Source organism: Coturnix japonica, chromosome 2 (genome assembly GCF_001577835.2).
Source record: "Coturnix japonica isolate 7356 chromosome 2, Coturnix japonica 2.1, whole genome shotgun sequence".
NCBI classification, from domain to species: Eukaryota; Metazoa; Chordata; class Aves; order Galliformes; family Phasianidae; genus Coturnix; species Coturnix japonica.
In genome coordinates, this window is record NC_029517.1 from 81600285 (window position 1) to 81621128 (window position 20844).

General features: G+C 40.7%; 1 protein-coding gene across 1 annotated transcript in view; it reads right to left on the reverse strand.

Annotated features, from left to right (window-relative positions):
* ZNF236 (zinc finger protein 236) overlaps positions 1-16191 on the reverse strand; it is a 61903-nt gene extending 45712 nt beyond the window's left edge. The window contains exons 1-5 of the mRNA XM_032442591.1: positions 15945-16191; positions 5962-6104; positions 4400-4564; positions 3168-3346; positions 982-1106 (exon numbers count right to left, since the gene is read on the reverse strand). Of these exons, the coding sequence (XP_032298482.1) occupies positions 982-1106; positions 3168-3346; positions 4400-4564; positions 5962-6104; positions 15945-16191 (859 nt within the window). The remainder of the gene's footprint in view (positions 1-981; positions 1107-3167; positions 3347-4399; positions 4565-5961; positions 6105-15944) is intronic.
* Positions 16192-20844: the final 4653 nt, after the last annotated feature.

Consider the following 20844-nt stretch of genomic DNA (forward strand, 5'->3'; position numbering starts at 1 on the left):
CAGTAAAACTATTTTTCAATGACACTTGTGAATATTCTTTTGATGTAACCTTTAAAGCAGGTACAAGAGTGACCTCCTGTGTCACTGTATCATGACTAACAGCTATAAAACTTGAAAAGATTCCTATAAAGTGTAACACAATGGAATTCTATAGGAATTTCTATTCCTCTATTGGTCAGCAGTCTTTTCCACGTACAGTGACTCGTGAGATGACTGTCTGGAACACATGGCTAATGCAAAGAACATTATGCACTTACCTAATTTACTACTTTTAATAGCAAAAAAAATTGGACAAACAGCGATTTATTCACAAGACGGACAACAAATTTTACATCACTGGAGAACCTTCCGTGAAGGTCTGGGTGAAAGCCAAACTCATACTATATCGTGTGGCTGCTTAGAACTAATACCACAGCTCCATGTACATGTCCTCCCAGTCTCTTGCATTATTTTCTACTGCACACTTTTAGTTATTAGTATTGTTTAAGGGTTAAATAAATAAATATATTTATTACAGTAATTTAGCAAAAAACCCTACTATTCATTCCACAAAAGTAAAATGTCACCTTCTTTTTTTCAATCATCAAAACCCCTCCTAAGCTCACTTTGGACATCCTGAACACGGCAGTTACATTAAGTTCAGAAAACATACGGCAGTAACAGTATTATTCACTCTCATAAGTTTCCACTGTTTTGTGATGGTAACTTTCAGAATCTGTTTGTAATTTAAAATCTTAATTAGAATAGTAGACTAGCCTTGATCTGGAAACTCAAATTTTATGGCCCACTAAACTAAGTACCAAAACTGGTATTCTGTAAAAAAACAAACAAACAAAAACATGAGAACTATGAAGTACTTAATTATTTCATAATAACAAGCCAAACAGATCCATAGTGCTCTGCATCCCAACAGAGAGAAAAGTATTCAGCATCTGGCAGGTTAATGAAACTTTGTAAAACTAATCATTTCTACAGACTTACCTGTGTGTATTCTAACATGTCGAGTTAACTGACTTGGTTTCTGGAACGTCTTTCCACAGTGAGGACAGGAATAGGTGAACCCACTTCTGTCAATATTTCTGTTATAAGATCTGGTATTTGATACCCTGTCATTAGATAACAAACAACATTAAATAACAGTAAATAAATACAAGCAAACCCTTCACATTAAAGTATTCATTTGAAGGAGCATTTTACAGCATAATTTTTTTTAACAAATTTGAAAATTGATGACAATATATAGTATCAGCCATATCAGTGAAAATAAAATCTTTAATAATAATGAATGACTGATAGAAAGTACATGGAGTACTTTCCTAGGCCTACCTAGATAACACAAATAATTTTACAGTTATTTCAGCAATAAAATTGATAGATCTTACAGGTTCTCTAGAGAATTTCATTGTAAATTCAGCTAGAATGACTTCACAGCTATGCTTTCTGTGGGAACTTCCAACACTGCAAACTAATTCCCTTAACTACATACCAGTGTCTTATGAACCACAGCACAAACACAGTTGCTTAAGTTTAACAAGAACAGGTTAAGGATTTAATATCCCAAGTATCCATCATGATCTCAGTCACAGTAACAGATACATAGATATGTAATTGATCTCTGTACAAATCAAACTGATCAGCAACGTAGAAAAAGAACAACTGATTTTACCTAGGGGGGAAAAAAGTCAAAAACCTCAGGTGACCTTAAAGACCATTACAACAACTCAATGGAAACAAGAAGGCAGTAAGCAAAACAATGGGACATCTACAGCATTCCTCAATTTCTGTGAAAATTTACATCTATATGGTAACTAAGCTTGGCAGTTCTGCTTGAAGGTAACCAAAATTACTGGGTTTTCTTGAAAAGCAGAGAAATAAGAATTAGCTAATATGGGTTAGATGTACAAAAACATATAAGCACCTTGAAGCACAAGCTGGTAAAGCAACATGAAAAACAGCAGGGAAGTAACATTCTGCGCAGGAGGAAATCTACGCTCCTCTAATGATGCATTTTTCTACTCAGAAAATACAATGTCAATTTCAGAGGCAATACATTTTTTCTAGTTACTTGAAATTTTACCTGCTTTTTAAAATTACTTTTTTTTTTTTTTTTTTTTTAAATATACTTGCTGAACGAGTTTGGGTGAAATTGTTACTAATACACATTAACTGTACCTACTACAATTTACTGAAGTATCCAGAGTAAAATCTGCAGAGACCTGAAGAGCAGCAGAGACTGTACACCTTCACCACTAGAGGTGTTCAAGGCAAGGTTAGATGGGACCCTGGGCAGCCTGGTCTAGTATTAAATGTGGAGGTTGGCAGCCCTGCCTGCAGCAGGGGGGTGGAGCTTCATGATCCATGAGATCCCTTCTAACCCAAGCCATGACTTTATGAGAAGGATAGATTTTAGAAACCATCCTTCCTTCCATCTCAGGATGACAGATGTACACCAGCCTGACATACACTTCAAGGAGAAATTACATCTGTTCAAACTACAGCTGCAGTATTTTAATAAGGAAATACAACACACACCTCTAACTTGGATACAGCTGAAGGGATAATTCTTCAAGTCCAAGTCATCTTTTAAAATATTTCAGCATTTACAGGTGTATTGATAATTTTAAATTATTACTTTGTAATAGTTCCTATTCAAATATTTCAGAGACAGAACAGATACCTCTAAGAAAGGGAAACTACATTCTACTTTCTGGAAAGAAAAGAATCAAATTATGTGGCTCCTGCAACTGGCTCCCATATTCAAGTTGCTTTGAAACTGCTGGTAAAAGGACAGTAAATAACTGTTGTAGTCAATAATTCCTTGAACACAAATGCAACGTTTCCACATCTGAATTGATAAATAAAGCAGATCTCATAAAAGGAGGCTCTAAATTTAAAAATACATATATGCACAAACCTGTATACTTAACCTGTATACATACAGAAGTAGGCTTAGCATGGGCCCCCAAATAGAAAAGAAGCCTCCACAAATAATCACCTAGTTTAGCAAGGATTTACAAACCAATGCCATTTCAGAACAGCATACCAAAGAAAGGAAACAACCAGCATGGGTCATGGCACTTTACTGACTGGCAATGCTACTCCTGTCTTCCTAGCTGTCACCTTCAAAGTCACAGTTTTTTAACAAAATGAGAAGATGTTACTGTCACCTTATTTTATAGTGAGTTTTCATATGTTCCTTCAGCTGTGAGGAAGTTTCAAATTCCTTTTTACAAGACTTGCAGCTGTGGACCCTACTGCCTGCCAATTCTTGACGATGTTCTTCCATGTGTATGGACAGCTGACTCTGTAATGTAAATTCATCTCCGCACTCTGAACAGATAAGATTCTGAAACAGATAAAGGAGACTGATTTTTTAAAAGACTCACAAATACAAGTTCTGCTCAAGTAGGTACATGTGTATTTTTAAGGACTTTGGCAGCTAGAAGCAAATACAAATACACAGGTGAAAAGTTTCAGCCATGTAATATAAATCATGAACCACTGTGTGCTTATGGTAATACTTCTACAAAACTCTACCTGAACTTATCTGTGCATGAGTTTGTAAGTAACAGCAGCAAGCAGTTCAGTACTGTTATGTTATCTCTACTCTCTGTTTCTTTGGTCATATCTTTCAAGATATACACCATAACTTACCTCAATGCTAGAAATCTACATACATACTCCATTGTTAATTTAACTTCTTATACTGCTCATCTTGAAAAACTGCTTAATGGCAACCAGGACCATGTTCTATAAACTTGAACTATACCCCATAGTTCGAATTCCAGTTCTCTAAGGACAAGGCCACATGCACAATCACTGGGGAAGTCGCTCTTGCATTTCTCTAAATTATTTACTATGTTCATCTCTGTTTTAGGACAGAATTGTGTTGTGTTACAAGCACGTACTCATTAGCAACTAAAAAGCATTGATATTTTTCTATGCTCGATTTTTAAGCTGCAGATTAATTAATTTCTTTTCTGTTTTTACTTGGGAGGCATCACAATCTAGTCTTCTGACATCTGCACCAAATACGAAAATCCGAGTAGACAATCCGTAGAAATAAGTAACAGAAATCACTCTTCAGCATCTCGCTGTTCAATTTTCTTATTCTTATGCTTCTAGCAATAAAAAAAATCAAGTTCCCTCAATAAATTGAACTGTTTAGTGTTATAAACACATTAACACTCCAAACTGCAAAAGTGGAACACTTGTTTCTATCTGATATGTTTATTTCTGCTACTACTATTAAAACAGCTTCCCCACTGAACATGCTGCGGTTCTTGTAAATGACACCATTCAGTCAGTCTTCCAATCTAAAATATATAGCTGGGAGAATAAATACAGTGACCACACATTCACCTTTTTAAAGCTTAAATGATGAGATACACTGCATTACCTCTTCTTTCTCATGCAGCATTATATGAGCTTTCAGGCTGGCCACTCTGGAGAATTTCTTGTTGCACACAGGACACGTAGGATCTTCGCCATTGTGAGTACATTTATGAAGTGTCAAGTTGAATTCAACATTAAATGACATCGAACATTGGTCACATCGGTGAGGCTGTTTGTTAAAAACCCGAAAATAAAGGAAAATTCAATCATCCCAAAAGTTATATGTAATACAAATGACACATAACTAAAACTCATAATTTAAAAAAAAACCTTAACACCCCCAGACACAGCAGTAATAACATATAATAGCAGCAGTTTACAGTATTTCCTCTTCTTCAGGTTTCACAATTGGAAATGCTAGTACTTTGTGTTCCATAGCATTTAGGAAAAGAAAGCCTAGGAATTAAAAAAAGCGGAGACTCAAAATTGAGACTCTCTGAGGAGAATGAAGTTAGCAGGAGAACAGAACAAGAAAGAGACAGATAAGTTAGTTTTTCTGCTTTAAAACTGAGATACGGAATTATCCTTGAACTCAATTAATTACTCAACCAGAGAAGCAAAGAGCTTAGCTTATGCTAGGATTCAGTGTTCTTCAGTTGCAATCCACACAACCATTCTTAGGTAGAAAAGCTCTCTTGCAAGCATGGAATATAATAGTTTTAACAACATGAACTTCCAGTTTTTATGGATGAGTTTTGTAACATGGAAACTTGGATTACAGAATCACAGAATTGTAGGGGTTGGAAGGGACCTCTAGAGATCATTGAGTCCAACCCCCCTGCCAAAGCAGGCTCCCTACACCATGTCACACAGGAAGGCGTCCAGGCTGGTCTTGAATATCTCCAGAGAAGGAGACTCCATCACCTCCCTGGGCAGCCTGTTCCAGTGCTCCGTCACCCTCACTGTAAAGAAGTTCTTCTGCACATTTGTGCAGAACTTCCTATGCTGTATTTGATTTTAAGAAGTGTTTGGACAACACCCTCAGAAATACGATTTGGATTTTGAGCGGTCCTGTGGGGAACAACAAGTTGGACTCGATGATCACTGTGAGTGCCTTCTAACTCAAGATATTCAATGATTCTGTGATTACATAAATAGCTCGTTATATACTAATTAACATCCCTAAGTTAAAAGTTTCCTAAGAATTCATTTACAACTGCAACTACCTTAAACAGTATAAGAATTTTTCCAATCCCATGTTGAGTTTATTGAAAACAGATACAAGAGTCTAGCTGGGTCCAGATAATCAATATAATCATTTCATTTTTATTGCTAATGTAGAGTCAGTTTGCAACAATTAAAAGATCCTGTGTTTTCTTATCTACGTATTTCATAAAGAAAACAGCTAAAAATAAAAATTACTGAACTGAAAACAATAATTGGCAACAAAGGAATTTCTAATCTCAAAGGAAACGTGCCAAGTAAAAGGAACAGCTTCATAAAACTCCCAAATTTCTAAGACATAATAACTAGTGATGTAACAACAACACTTGAAAATGATTACTTTACTTATCAAGATGCACTAATATTTCTTAAGTTTACATTTGTAATTCATAAAAATCATACCTTGTCATTTTGCTCATGATCCCTCATATGGCGCTGGAACTGGGTTTCTTTTGGGAAAGACAGCAAGCAGATCTCACACTTAGGGAAGCTGGGTATTTGGTAGGGAAAATTACCGTTCTCTATATTCGGTGTCAGCACACCATCTACAAAACAAGCATGGAATCATTTTGTATGGAACCCCATTCCATTTACTTATAAGGTATTGTAAAAACAAGCGTTCTTTAAAGAAGAAACCACTATAATTCCTGGAAGTTTTTGACAAGACAGTAACTGCACTGGAGCTGGAAGATCTCAGGCTTAAAGGACATTGCTATTTCCATTCACACTAGACCACAGGAATACATCCATCCCTGTAAATGCCAGTTCTTGAGGACATGGTCACCTCTTTCCTTGTAATCATAAACTGTTTCCTTCTGTGCTTCATAAATCCCTTTAATTTTGCAACACAATGAAATGCTGACAAGTGTACTGGGTATAAGATTAAAATCACTGACAGACACTGACACTTCAAACAATATTATATCATCTGTTTCAAATGCAACAACAATCAGCAGCTCTGTCCACCTGTGTTTCTGCACCCCTAACATCCAACCTAAATCTTCCCTCTTTCAACTTAAAACCATTTCCCCGTGTCCTGCTATTGTCAGCCCTTTCAAAGAGTTTACTCCCCTCCTGGAAGTAAGTTCCCTTCAGGTATTGAAAGGCTGCAATGAGGCCACCCCGCAACCTTCTCTTCTCTAGGCTGAACAAACCCAACTCCCTCAGCCTGTCCTCACAGGGGAGGTGCTCCAGCCCCCTCATCATCTTCGTGGCCCTCCTCTGGACCCTTTCCAAAATCTCCATGTCTTTTCCCTCTTTCAGATCATTTTAAGCATCTTTTGTCTCTAATATTTCTGGCAGTGTAAAATCTTCATTGTTTACTGTTGTAAAAACCAACACTAATGTTTCAAAATAGCCAAGAAAGATGCAATAAATTGCAAGTCATCTGAATTCAACCAAGAAAATGGTTTTAATAATAGATCCAGTCCAAAAACATACAGTTTTCTTGTTCTGAATGCCCAGCATAATACAGCTTTTGATACGTAGGTTGAAGGCTTCAATATTCTCTCAGAGTGAAGAAATCAGTTCTATTCATGTTTTCCTTTTATCTCAAATATTTAACAAAAATAAACAACAACCAAATTGAAAACTGATTTTATTATCTAGACTTTCAAGGCATGATTAAAATTTTAAACTGCCAACACCTCCCTCCCTGTTTGTAAGAATAAGGCATAGGAAGTAGCAACACAACTAGGAATTTACAGCATCCTGTTTACATTTCCTCTAAGAGGCAAATTCATAGCAAACTTCTGCTCAGTACTATCCCCGGCTCTGAGCCTTCTATCATGCAACATATCATTTACATGGAGGAAAAAAATAAGAAAAATAGCACCTTGTGCCCTGACCACCTTTTCTTTCCACTGAAATCCTCAGAAACAACTTTAGAAAGCTCATAGTTAAGGAAGATCTTCGTAACGTTTCAGAATAAGATGCATCAGTGAGAAATCACAGCTGAAAACCGCAGCCTGGGAACTTAGGTTTCTCACTGCTGGGCTATCCAACTCACCCAATTAACTCTCACTTTGCAGAGTTGCTTTTCACCTCTTTCTGTTCAGAGACATAATAACGTAAGTACCACAAAACTTGAACATGCGTATGTCTACCACATCCCTTAAAGAACTCCCTCTGGTAAATTCACAGTATATGCAGACAGTAATACTGGCATGACATGAAAAATAAATACATAAAAAAAAGAATGAAAGTTAGAAAGAAAAGGAGACGTGAAAAGAAAATTTACTCCAACACTTGGACAACATGGAGCAGAAAGTTTCCTTCCATGGAAAAGAGAGTAATCGTTCAACCCAATGAAAATCTGACCTCTCCCTTAATTGAGAGCTGAAAAAATTCACCACGAACCCGAGATTATCATCTTTGAACATTCACTCTTGAGATCAAACAGAGCAGACAACACACTAAAAAAGTGCTGCAGCAACTGAGCTAGCATGAGTCTAACTTTCACACAACCAAAGTACCAATTTCCCTGCAATCTGAGTCAAAGAAAGCAACATTTTCATTCCCCTGTGCAACTAGTAACTAGATCCCAAGTCAGTTGCTTTCCAGGTCAATGATATTTATATGCTGTTTTTATTAAAGCGTGTATCATATCTGCATGAAGCACAACAATAATTAGTCTACAGGCTGCACATCTTCTTTAAGAACTCAAGAAAGACTTCAGTGGAACTGTATATTAATTAAAAACTGAATGTCTTGCAGCAGAATTTCATAGGAAAGAATAGAGAAACAGCCTAAACTCCGGCAAATCAGCAGCTTAGCACATCACAGCCCACACAGAAGTGCCAAGAATTTCTCAAGAGCGAGCACTAACCCAGAGCTGCCTGGAAGCCTTTCCACCTCCCTAGAGGCCCTCATGCTCCCAGGAGAGAAGGCACGCACTTAGAAAATCCACTACATTACATGAGTAATATCTTAAGTGTTTCTCTTTCAAAGGAAACCTTTGTAGCTCTTTGCAAAGCCAAATTTTACAATCTTATGATTATATATTTCATAGTGCCTCGAAGAGCAATAGGAAGAAGCCTGGGGAATCAGGACTGGGTCTGAGACTCAGTGACTGGACTGAACAATACAGTGAAAACAGGCAGCTTGGCAGAGGGCTCCTACTGCAGAAATGCATCAGCAGGACTTAGGGATAAGACGCAGCAAACAAATTTAGGATAGATTCCAGAAATCTCCACTACTGAAGATGAGCTTAACGTGAGTTAAGGAAGCTGGGGCTGTTTAGTCTGGGAAAAAGGAGGCTGAGGGGAGACCTTATCACCCTCTTCCAGTACCTGAAAGGTTCTTACAGTGAGAGTGGGGCAGGTCTCTTCTCACTAGTGACAAGTGACAGGACGAGGGGAAATGGCCTCAAGTTGCACCAGGGCAAGTTTAGGTTGGATATTAGGAAGAACTTCTTCACAGAAAGGGTAGTTAAGTACTGGAATAGGCTCCCCAGGGAGGTGGTTGAATCGCCATCCCTGGATGTGTTTAAGAGCCGTTTGGATGTGGTGCTCAGGGATATGATTTAGCGGAGGGTCCTTAGAGTTAGGGTACTATGGTTAGGCTGCGGTTGGACTTGATGATCTTTGAGGCCTTTTCCAACCTGGGTAATTCTATGATTGCTCTAAGTAGTTACAGGCAGCATAAGCAGAAAGACAGTCTCATTTAGACTTAAAAGAACTTTGAAGCCTCAATTGTTTCACTTCTATCCAAAGATAGGACTGAGATCTAATGCAGATTAGAATTAGAACACACTCATTTTTTTCTTAGCACTCTATGTGCAATAGCTTAAGGGAAAGATGAAAGTATTATAATATTTTTTCCTCTTATATTGCCACTAAAATCCAGTTTGTTCTCTATAACCAGCCAAACACAGGGTATTTCTAAGAGCCACATAGCTCCTTTCTATTAAAGACACAGGTCGTGACATTTTATCTCATTCTTCTAGAAATAATGGAAGTATTCAAAACAATATCACCACAGAAACCCAGAAATTTGAAAACAGCAAGGACAAAATGTTACATATTTCAAGTCAGAAAGATACAAACAGAGAAGACATTGTCAATAAAAGAAGTAACAAGTGAGATAGACCATAACTTTTCCAGCAGGCAACATAGACTCCAGGTGTGGTTTAGGGATGCTGACATTTAGATATGAAAATGAAGCAACAGCTTGACAACTTTTTGTGCAAAGAATAAATAACAAGATAAAGACGGTATTCACACTGCTATCTCATTCTCACAGCAAGTCAAAGTATTAACCTGCATTACCATATTTCTGGGAAATCCTCAATAAAACCCAGGTGTGTTATCATCATTACTTAATTCAAAGCACCAAGACTTTTAAATGTATCATGGGCCATGAAACAAGCCCAAAGCTAAAAACTACTGAACCAAAGTCTGTAGCTTCAAAGACCCCAAAACTGACAATGTTAATTCAGCAAGTCAGCAATAGCATAGAAACAGAGTTCCCTGCTTACTAAAGGGGAAAAGAAACCACACACAAATACTGATGCAGATGATAAAGCATCTGATTGTCACAATTAGCAGCTCTATCATAAATACTCAATATGGTGCCTAAGCTCCCAGAAAAATGTAAATATTGGGTACACAGATAAAGCCATCTGTTTGATCTACTCTGTCCAGATGACAACACAATTCTGCTGCACGTTAACAAAAAGGCAAGAACGTTATTCAGCTCAACAAAGAACTAAGTTTGATTTCTTTAAATAGATTACAGAGAATAGGTTAACTCACTAAGGATATTAATGTTGCTCTCAGGTATGCATTCTTCAACATATGATAAACCTTACCTAGCAAGACTGAAGTTCAAACCACTGTCATTGATTAACATTAAATTTATGAAAACAGTGCAAAAGCATTAGTGCATGAATACCATTTAAATGTTTCTCCCGTGATAACATAAACCAACTACATCATGACCTGAGACAGACAGTCACCTGTCATTACAATTAAACTGAACAGGTAGCACCGAGCTCATTATGCAGTACCAAACTAAGACTTGTCCTAAAGGAGAGCTACAGGAAAATAAGGGACTCTTCAGCAGGGTCTGTGGTGACAGAACAAGGGGAAATTGTTTCAAGTTCAAAGAGGGTAGATTTAGGTCAGATATAAGGAAAAAGTCTTTTACAGTGAGGGTGATGAGGCAATGGAACAGGTTGCCCAATGGTGTAGTTGATGCCTGATCCCTGGAGACTTTCAAGGCAAGGCTGAACCAGGCCCTGATCCAGCTCTGGTGTCCCTGCTCATTGCAGGGGAGTTGGACTAGATGGCCTTCTGAGGTCCCTTCCAAGTCTAAGGATTCTTCTGTGATTCTATTTGAGCACCATGAATGCTACAGCCTTCAACGCTTTGTCCCTCGTGGAGCATCAGCCTTGAAGTTTCGGCTAAGCTCAGCTGCAGATCTCTGTGATTCTGCCTTCAGAACAATCAGCTTCAGGATGTGAGTCAGCAGGTAGGTGCCCTCTGCCCTAAGTCACTGATACAACCTCAGCATGGATGGAGGAAAACAGAATTAGAGCACTCCTGAACATTTCTTCCATACGTAAGCAGCACTGTGCCTCATGGCAGAATGCAGTTCTCTGTGCAAGGCACAGATGGGCTCATTCAGCTGTAAACACAGCACAGCCCTATTACGTCTCTAATAGCCTGCCAGCATCAGGCTGAGAGGACAATTCCACACAACACAGCCCATGGAATTCGTCGATGAAAATCTGCCACTGCAGTTACCTGGCAGCTGGCAAGACTAGGGATGAAAGGGTCCAACCCTGTTAAAGGCTATTACCTAATTTATGAATTAAAAAGAAAGTGGTAGAATAAGAGACCAAAAGAGGGATAGCAATGTTGATGCTTCCTCACACCAAACCAGAAATCACGATAATGAATAATGATACATGAGTCATTAAAACATTTTGCTTAGCTCTGCAATCATGAAAGAATCGGACTTGTGTAAACTTAACTCAGCACTTTCTTCAGTAAGAACAGCAAACAGTAATTCCTCACAACTTCTGATGGGAGGAGTGGGGAGAAGGCTCAACTCTCAGCCTGTGCACTAGAATTACCCAGGTTGGAAAAGACCTTGAAGATCAAGTCCAACCACAGCCTAACCAGAACCCTAACTCTAAAAACCCTACATTAAATCATATCCTCAAGCACCACATCCAAACAGCTCTTAAACACAGCCAGGGATGGCGATTCAACCACCTCCCTGGGGAGCCTATTCCAGTACCTAACTACCCTTTCTGTGAAGAAGTTCTTCCTAATATCCAACCTAAACTTGCCCTGGCGCAACTTGAGGCCATTTCCCCTCGTCCTCGACCAACACAGAGACTAATAAGGACCTACTTTGTATTTTACAAGGCAGTTTTCATTATTTTTAGTCAACATTCAATCCAGAATTTAAGCACTACCAGTACAGACATTCAGCTCCCAGAAGAACACTGAGAAGGATGTTCAGATGCCAGCTGTCCCAACTGTTTGTCAGCACAGAGCAGCCACGTTTCTTTCTGGAGCACCCAAGTCTCCCTGAGTTTCATGGCCACGAAAATTGACATTCCCTTCACCAAACTTGATACTTTCATTAGATGTTCATGTAAATATTGTCACATTTATTGCTTAATATTCTAAAATAGAAATGACATTTTTTGGACAGCTGCATATTTGACACCAAACTAGAGCTTTTCAGAGGTTTGCTTTGACATGATTCGGACTTTGACCTTTACCTATGCCCAGGCACTACAATGTCAATAGAAACTTAAGAAGGGACCAAGTAATTTGTTAGGTGACCTTCCCTCTCCCTGAGGGGAAGCGTAACCCAATCAGAGCAGAAAAACTCAAAAAGAAAAGCCTGACAGGTCTGAAATATCAGTCTAATACTGCATAGGAATGAATGAGGTATGAAGGTGTGAGTGCAATTGCAACAGGGAACAAAATCACGAGCACCTCCAACCAGCAGAAAGATGCAGAGAAGGACAGACGAGGACCAAAGTTAACACACAGGCAGAACTTCCACACAGGTCATTTAACTGCTTTGATTACTGGGAAAAAGGCACAGATTCATTACAAACATAGCGAGGAACTAAAGAACACCACAGAATCACACAGAATGACCCGGGTTGGAAGGGACCTCAAGGATCATGCAGTTCCAACCCCCCTGCCTGGCAGGGCCACCAAACATACACATTTACTAGATCAGGTTGCCCAGGGCCCCGTCCAACCTGGTCTTGAACACCTCCAAGGACGGGGCATCCACAACCTCCCTGGGCAGCCTGTTCCAGGGCCTAACCACTCTCCTAGTCACCAGGGCAACCTAAGTCTATCTTCTTCCAGCAAAAACCCAACACACCCCTCATTCATAAGCTTAGATTTGGTGCTTGTTGTAGAACACTGAGATGACAGAACAAAATGATCACAACTAAAGCCAAAAGATTCTTTTTCTTACCACAAGATTTCGAGTAGATGGTCCTCAGGTATGTTTTAAGAAGAAATTGCCTATATCCATCAAAAATTGTAAGACTTAGCTCACATGACAGCAGCAGTACCACAACCCCTTTCTTCTTGCCTGCACAACATCATTCACCTATCTATAATAACACCCATCAGTCAGAAGGCAATACACAAAATCCTAGTCCACAACTACCGAAGAAACCAACTTGAGTCTTTACTGAATTGATATTTACTGGCCAGGTCAAGCTGCATTTCTTTTCAACCATACAACACTGGAAAGTAAAGCACGAAACTGAACTGTCCCAAATTCAATATATTCACACTTTAACTCATGCTAGAGAACTGACAGGTAGTAAATAAAACGCAGCCAGCTCTGTATAGGCAGGTTTTAAGCTATACAGACTTCCTTACATTTCCCAACTGCGTGTATGTGCCACCCTTCACGTGTGGACTTTGTTAAACCTTATGCCCTGCAAAGGCACAAAATATTTAGTATGGAACTCAGTCTAAACCTGCACAAAAGTAGCTGTGCTGAACACGCACATAGAATTAGCTCCCACTCAACTGGAACCCTGAGGGACTCACAACCAGTTTTCCAAGTCTGCTCGACTGTACCTGAGTGGGACAAGGAGCCGAATGTCCTGGGAACATTGTTTCTCTCTATTCAAGCTGTCTTGTTTAGCCAGTTTCTTCATTCAAGCCTTTTTTTTTTTTTCCAGCCAAACATAAAGGCAGAAAAGCATACTATGGTTGACAACATTGACGTTGCTGGTCCTTACAGACTGCTGAGGTCTCCAGAACTCGGAATATTTCCTTATGTGGGGCAGAGTCCTTAGAACTGCAGACTGCGCATTTCTGAATCCCTGTGTGAGCCCTAGACCCTGTAATTCTGAACTGGCATCTGCAAACAACCCCATGAAATAATAAGTTCGCAAGTTTCTTCTGTACGTTTTTAAAAGATTAAAAATACAAGATATGACTGGACTAGACATCAATCTGGCAACCCCTTATAAACACACATCTTAATATCGGAGAGGTCTAACATCAGAGCCCAATTACGAGCAAAGTAAGTACAGCCACAAATCACAGGATGACCAGAACTGGAAGGGACGTCAAGGATCATGAAGCTCCAACCCCCGTGCCTGGCAGGGCCACCAAACATACACATTTACTAGATCAGGTTGCCCAGGGCCCCGTCCAACCTGGTCTTGAACACCTCCAAGGACGGTACCAGCACAAAGTGCTGGTTCTAGACGGGTTGCCTCAGACTCAACCTTCCCTGTGCCATCACAGCAGGAGCTCACATGCACACAGTTCAAAGTGTACTCTCACAAAGTGTTATTAAAAAATTAAGCTGCTATTCTAGTTAAAATGACTTAAAAAAAATAATAAATCTCAGCTTCTAAGACTCATAGAAGCCAAACCTCTTTGAGTCCCTTATGTTCCTATGCTTGTTGTGCTAACAAAACATAAAGGAAAATCTTCTGATAGGAACCTGGGGACTGTTTGGTTTCTGCACAGGGGAAAATATTTTATCCAGTTGGTCATGTAGCAGTGCAGTTTTAGTCGGTTTTTCTTTGCCTGCCGGCACATTTCAGTCCCACTTTAGAAAGGATTCCAGGCAGAAGTCTTACCTACACATCCCTCTTGAAGAGCCACAGCTAATCAGCATGCGCTCACAGAACCCGACATTTTAAATACACGCTGCAAACATTAATTAGCCGACTCCTCATAACTGAGATAACATGGCATGTGAATGACGGTTTATGATTTTTTCCCCATCCTAACTGAAAAAAAAAAAGCCATAGCTTCACAGCTACATGCTTGTGCAGGACCAGAAGACACTGCAGAGAGCTTCTAACTGCCAGCACCGTGTGGGTCCGATCCACAGAGCAGGGATGGGCCCCATAACACGGGCAGGATGCGCCACACAAAGGCCCCACCGAATCACAGAATGAACACAAGTTGGATGGGACCTCAAGGATCATGCAGTTCCAACCCCCCGCCCGCAGGCGCTACCAAACATACACCTTACTAGATCAGGTTGCCCAGGGCCCCGTCCAACCTGTCTTGAACACCTCCAAGGACGGGCATCCACAAACCTCCCTGGCAGCCGTTCCAGGGCCTCCCATTCTCCTAGTGAAGAACTTCCCCAACAGTCCAACCTAAATCTTCCCTCTTTCAACTTAAAACCATTTCCCCGAATCCCAGCATTCAGCCCTGAGGTAATGTCAGAAACCCGAGCCCACCACACCGAGACTGTCCCGGTGTTGTAAGGCAAGAAAACAAGCAAGAAACGACAGAAAGCGCGAGACAAACTCATACTTGGTTGGGAACACAGCAGTTCTGTTTTAATACATAAGCTCACGAATAAGAATTTTAAAGCCTCCAAAAAGAAAAAATAAAAATAAAAAGCCTCCTTCCAGCAACGAGAAGGACGGGAAGCCACAGCAGCCCTCCCTCAGCTGTCCCCACACGCTCCAAGCACCGAAGGCAATGCCAGGCCCGCACCCAGGCCCTGCCTCCCGCCCGGCTTCGGGCCACGGCTCCACCGCCTCCGTATCATTCCGCAGGGCCGCGCTGCCTCCTTCCCCTCCCCTCTCTCCCATACAGCCGCACAATAGACCCGGCCTTCCCCCCCCTCGCCATATCCGGGGACTATATGCGCAGCCCGCGGAGGTTTCCCCTACTCCTCGCCGCTCTCGGCCGCGCCCCGCTCTACCCACCCGCGCCATTTACCTGCGCCCGGCCGCGGCCGTTGCCGCTGTCCCCGCTGGCGCTGGGGAGGCCGCCCCCTCGGCATGGCGGCCCCTCCTCCCCCCCCCCCCCCCCAGCGCACACACACACACACACACACACGGAGCCAGGCACAGCGTCGGTTGGCGGAAGGAGGATTAGGGGGCGGGGAAGAGAAGAACGGACCCGACCGCGGGGACTCGGCGCCCTGGGAGCACACGAGGCGGGCGGGCAGCGCAGGCGCACACAGGGAGAGGCTGGAGTGTGCGGCGCTGGGAATGGAGACAGGGCCAGGAGCGCACTCACGGCGAGGCCGAGCGGCGCAGGCGCGATGCGGGAGGGGAACGGGAGAGGGCTGAGCATGCGCAGGGAGTAAGGCTTGCTGGGAGGGGGCGCATGCGTAGAGGTGGGCCTGTATAGTGTGTCCTGGCATTAGAATGACAGAATTATCAAGGTTGGAAAAGACCTAGATCATCATCTAGTCCAACATTAATACTTCCCAGCTAAATCATATTCATCAAACACAACATCCAAACGTTTATGAACACTCCCATGGTCGGTGACTCCACCACCTCCCTGGGCAGTGCATTGCAATGCCTGACAACCTTTCCAATATTACTTCCTAATGTCCGCCATTGAATCTCCCCTGGCGCAGCTTAAAACCATTCCCTCTAGTTCTGTCATCGATTACACGAGAGAAGAGGCCAACCCCCAGCTCACTACAACCTCCCTTCAGGAAGTTATAGAGAGCAATATAGAGAGGAGGTGCTTCACCGATATCTCCTTCTAGCACTTGGTGGCCTTCACTACTTCCAATGGAACTGCTGCATTCCCTGTTAGAACTCACAAAGCCTCCATTTTTAAATTGATGGTTTTTTTGTACCATAATAAACTCAAAAGTTTTCAATGCTTTTGCAGATTGACTACATTGAGCTTTTCTCATGAGCTGAACAGCTTGGCCTGTTTCAAGTTCTAAGGCATTCCTTCTGCACCTTTATAAGTACCCAAGATAGGTGTGTTTTCACTCAGAGGGCAGTGAGGTGTTGGCACAGCTGCCCATAGGAGCTTTGGTGCCCCATCCTTGTAGGCACTCCAGGCCAGGTTGGATGGGGCCCTGGGCAGCTGAGCTAGTGGGGGACAACCCTGCCCATGGCACGGGGTGGGGATGGGTGGGCTTTGAGGGCCCTTCCAAACCATTCTGTGATTTCTGTATAAGGGGAACTGCTATAAGGATGCTGCTTGCAGTGATAAAACTGTATTTTTAAGGCTACGCAGTCTTCATCACTTCCTGCTTTTATATCACTTTCAGTATTTCTCTGGAAATAAAATTAAATACGTACCAGTGATAATAATAACAAAGCACTGTATTCAGTTTTCTCTGCAGAAGATGCATAGATAGGGAAAACGAGGATTACAACTGCTGTGACTCTTGCCTGGAGCTTCTTGAAGCTGTCTGCTTGCCAGGAGCCCAGCTGCACGCAGAAAAAAAGGCAAAGAGCAGCAGTGGCCTCTGGTGGTGGTAGGCTTGTTCTGTCCTGAACGTTGTTAGGGTTGTTGGTCGTTTCAGCGGTTAAATGCAGCTTACAGTTCCATTGGGTAAGGAAGCATCTGTTCACAAGATTTCAGTTAGAAAGATTTCAATTGTGCAGCACCTCCTGTCTGGACTGATATTAGCAAAGATTCTATGTCATTTCTCAAGTCCAATGCAAAAGGAAACCTCCGTTTCTATATTGTTTTCTCAGTGTTATTGTTCCCAGCATGTCTTTCAGTCTTCAGCAGTAGTACATACAATCATGGTTAATTTTGTACCACAAAAGTCTGTGTATCCCAAATTTATGTGGTATGTCAGTGCATATCAATGTTCAGCATCACTTTCATTCCTTACAAAATTAGCTTTGCTTAAGAGCTGAAGAGATGTCAAATTTTGCTTCAGACCTTCAAGGAGCCCCTGGTGTTGGAAGAGAAAAGTAACACTTTTATGAAGAATATATGGAACAGATGTCAAAGAGCACATAAAAATAACTTTTTATTAATAAGGAAGTGCTAACTCAGATGTCTAAAATACTCTCTTTGAATTTACAGCCATTTTCAGTCTACCAAAGCTATTTAATCTGCGTGACTTACATTCTTTGCCTGTACGATTGACATATTTTCCAGCTGCGCTTGCAGCTCCTGGAAGAGAGGCACTTAATGCACAGCTAAAACTGTTGCTCTGCATGTTGAGTGAATGTGTTTGAAGAAATGCTGGTATTTCAATGTATTTTTAAAATGTTGCATTCTGTAAAGAATAAAATAACCTACAGCAGTTTCTCTTTAAAGTCTGTTGTGTTATTCTGGAGGTGCTGCACAAAACTTTTCAGGTTTTGGGTGTTTCCTTGTGTTACAAGCCAGTGCCTTTTCAGGTGAGAGCCTTGCAGACCATTAGTCACGCTCTGCTTTCCATGCAAAGGAAACACGGGTCTGTTCCCCAGAGGGAATCTGTAATGTAATACAGGGAGAGTGCTAGTCAGATGGTTGGCCTTTAACTCCTTCCATCGTGAATTTTATCTGCTGTTGCTAATTTCTAGAAGGAAAGCAGCCAGTATCAGACCTAAAATTACACACACATACACAAAGTTTTGCTTGCTTTTTGACTACAGATAAAGAACACAAAAGCTAAAAAATGCATGAGGTTGACACAAGACCTCAGAACAAACTGAATTCTATGTTTTACCAAATTTTAAGGCAAACGTGAAATCTGGTGAAACATCTCTGTAATGCTATTTATGAAGTAGAGTGCCATTTAATGTGACAGTAGTCAGATCCTCTGTCGTTGTAACTTGCTATCTCTGGTTGCATATGCACTTGAACGTTTGGACTAAAATTTGCATGCTGCATAACTTCACTTTGGATTTGGATAATTTGAATAGATCATTTGTATTTGTCAGATCATGTTTCAGCTGTTCTTTCTTAGAGGAGATGGAAATTTACTGGCTGCATTAGGAAGCTATAGTACTTACCAGTGACACCAAGTTTTCTCCCTGGCACAAATTTTAAGTTAGCATGAGTCCATTCATCTCTCCAGGAAAATTTCAATCAAATGTACCCTTTGGAAAGTGTTTTGATGTGGTCTATACAGATTTCTTTTTCTTTTTAAAGAACTGAGTTATGTAACAAATGTCTGCCCATATATTCCAAACAGCGGCAGCAGCAGCAGCACAGTGAGTTAGCTGTAGGTTGGTGAATCCCTCCACAGTTTGTTCAAAATCATTGTGTTTATGTAAGTATAACACCTTTGGAGTTCTTTTTATTTGCTTCCTTACTTTTGAATTCTCTTTTCCTTACCCCTTGTACTGCTGAATGCCTGTGAACTTGGAGAGTACTAACAAATGTGGATTTGTATCATAGTTCAACTTCAGGGATTAGTATATGAAAAAAATAAGTCACAAGATTCACAACAATCTCAGAGACAAAAATACTAATTGCCAGAGGTGACAGAAGTAAAGTCCAGCATAATATCTTACATACCCAGGATAGTCAGGCCTCCACACAGAGGTTTTTTGGTAGCTGTACCAGCACCTTTACCTATTGTGGACATAAAGCAGTGGATGCAGTTAGGACTTTATACCTGTTACCAAAATGAAATAAGCTACGTTAAGAAGACAAATGTTATGCTTATAGGACGTAGTCTGATCTAGCACTTGCAGTAATGTGGAAATGTCAGTAAAAACAGCAGTCTTCTTTCATACTGATAAAATAGCAAAAAGAAATAGAAAGACCTGGTGTGTATTTGGCCTGTAGGTAACTGCTGAAATTATGCATTGCAAGAACTGCAGTATAAATTTAGTATGAGGAATTTCACTAAAGAAACAGTTTTCCAATAGTAATATATTAATTCCCAAAGAAAGATTAATGTTTTCAGCTTCGCTGAGATGCTCTGTTCATTTATCAAAGACAGGGGCCTCCTACTCTTTCTTGGTTTGCTTTTGTTTGGATAACAGACTTGGGTTTCCAGCCCTGGCAACTTGCTTCTGAAAGCGCTCTTCTAGTGGAAAATACTTTGATAAAAAATTAATACTCGGTAAACATCTAATGTTCATACTTATTAAAAAAATAATGATGATTGAAGAGGTAACTGAAAATACTTCATCCACTTGAATAATATCCATGAAATTCTCATTCTTGGCTACAAAGCTGCATGCACAGTTCAGTACTTTGAGAGAAAATAAATTAGAATACTGAGATACGCTGCATGGCAGTACTGAGATGGTAGAACTGCACAACAGCTGAAATCTTAGTGTATTCTGTGACTGAGATCCAGCAGCCTCTTAATGTGTACAGCTAAACTTAGACATGCTTATTTTTTGACTTTCATCTGCTATTGATTAACCCTAACCAACTGTCTAAAAGAAAAAAGAATTCCTTACCAATGCTGGAGATATAATCAACAGCTATGTATCCCTACAGAAAAAGTTATCTGTTGGGTCCTACACTGAGTTTTTAAGGCTTGGTTCTCCTTTGAAACTGACCAAGGACATCACAGTTCACTTGGCCAGCTTTCCTAAATGTTCAAGGATTCGTGACTAGAGATGTGCCGTTTCTGTTGCATTTGTTTCTTCCGTCTTGTGGTGCAAGTTCTCCACTGGCTGTTGGTGTAATGTGCCTGGGAGACATTCCAGTCCTTCAAAGATAACATCCTAATCTTTCAGCAGCTTTGCTGCAGAGATGCCAAAGTATATTGTCTATACCAGGTAGTGCAGAATTTGGGTTCTGTTTTGCTTTTGAATAAGCTTCAAGTTACTTACCAGAAGTTTACTGTATTAAGTTTCACACTTTTTTTGGTGACATTAGTTTGTGTTATCTGTACTAGCAGAAATTCCAGCCTCTAAGCTTTTTCTTTACATTTTCTTTGTGTGTGGAATTATTATTGTTCTGTAATTACATGATCATCGTGGGTTTTGTTCATGCATTGTGTAATTTAAATCTTTTTGTCACTGCAATTTTGCTTTCTATGTTCAAGTAATAATAGAGGAGTCTTCATAACCTACTAGGTTCACTGATGCTTTACTGTGCATTTGGCATTTAATTTCCTGTTTCTATGCTGCCT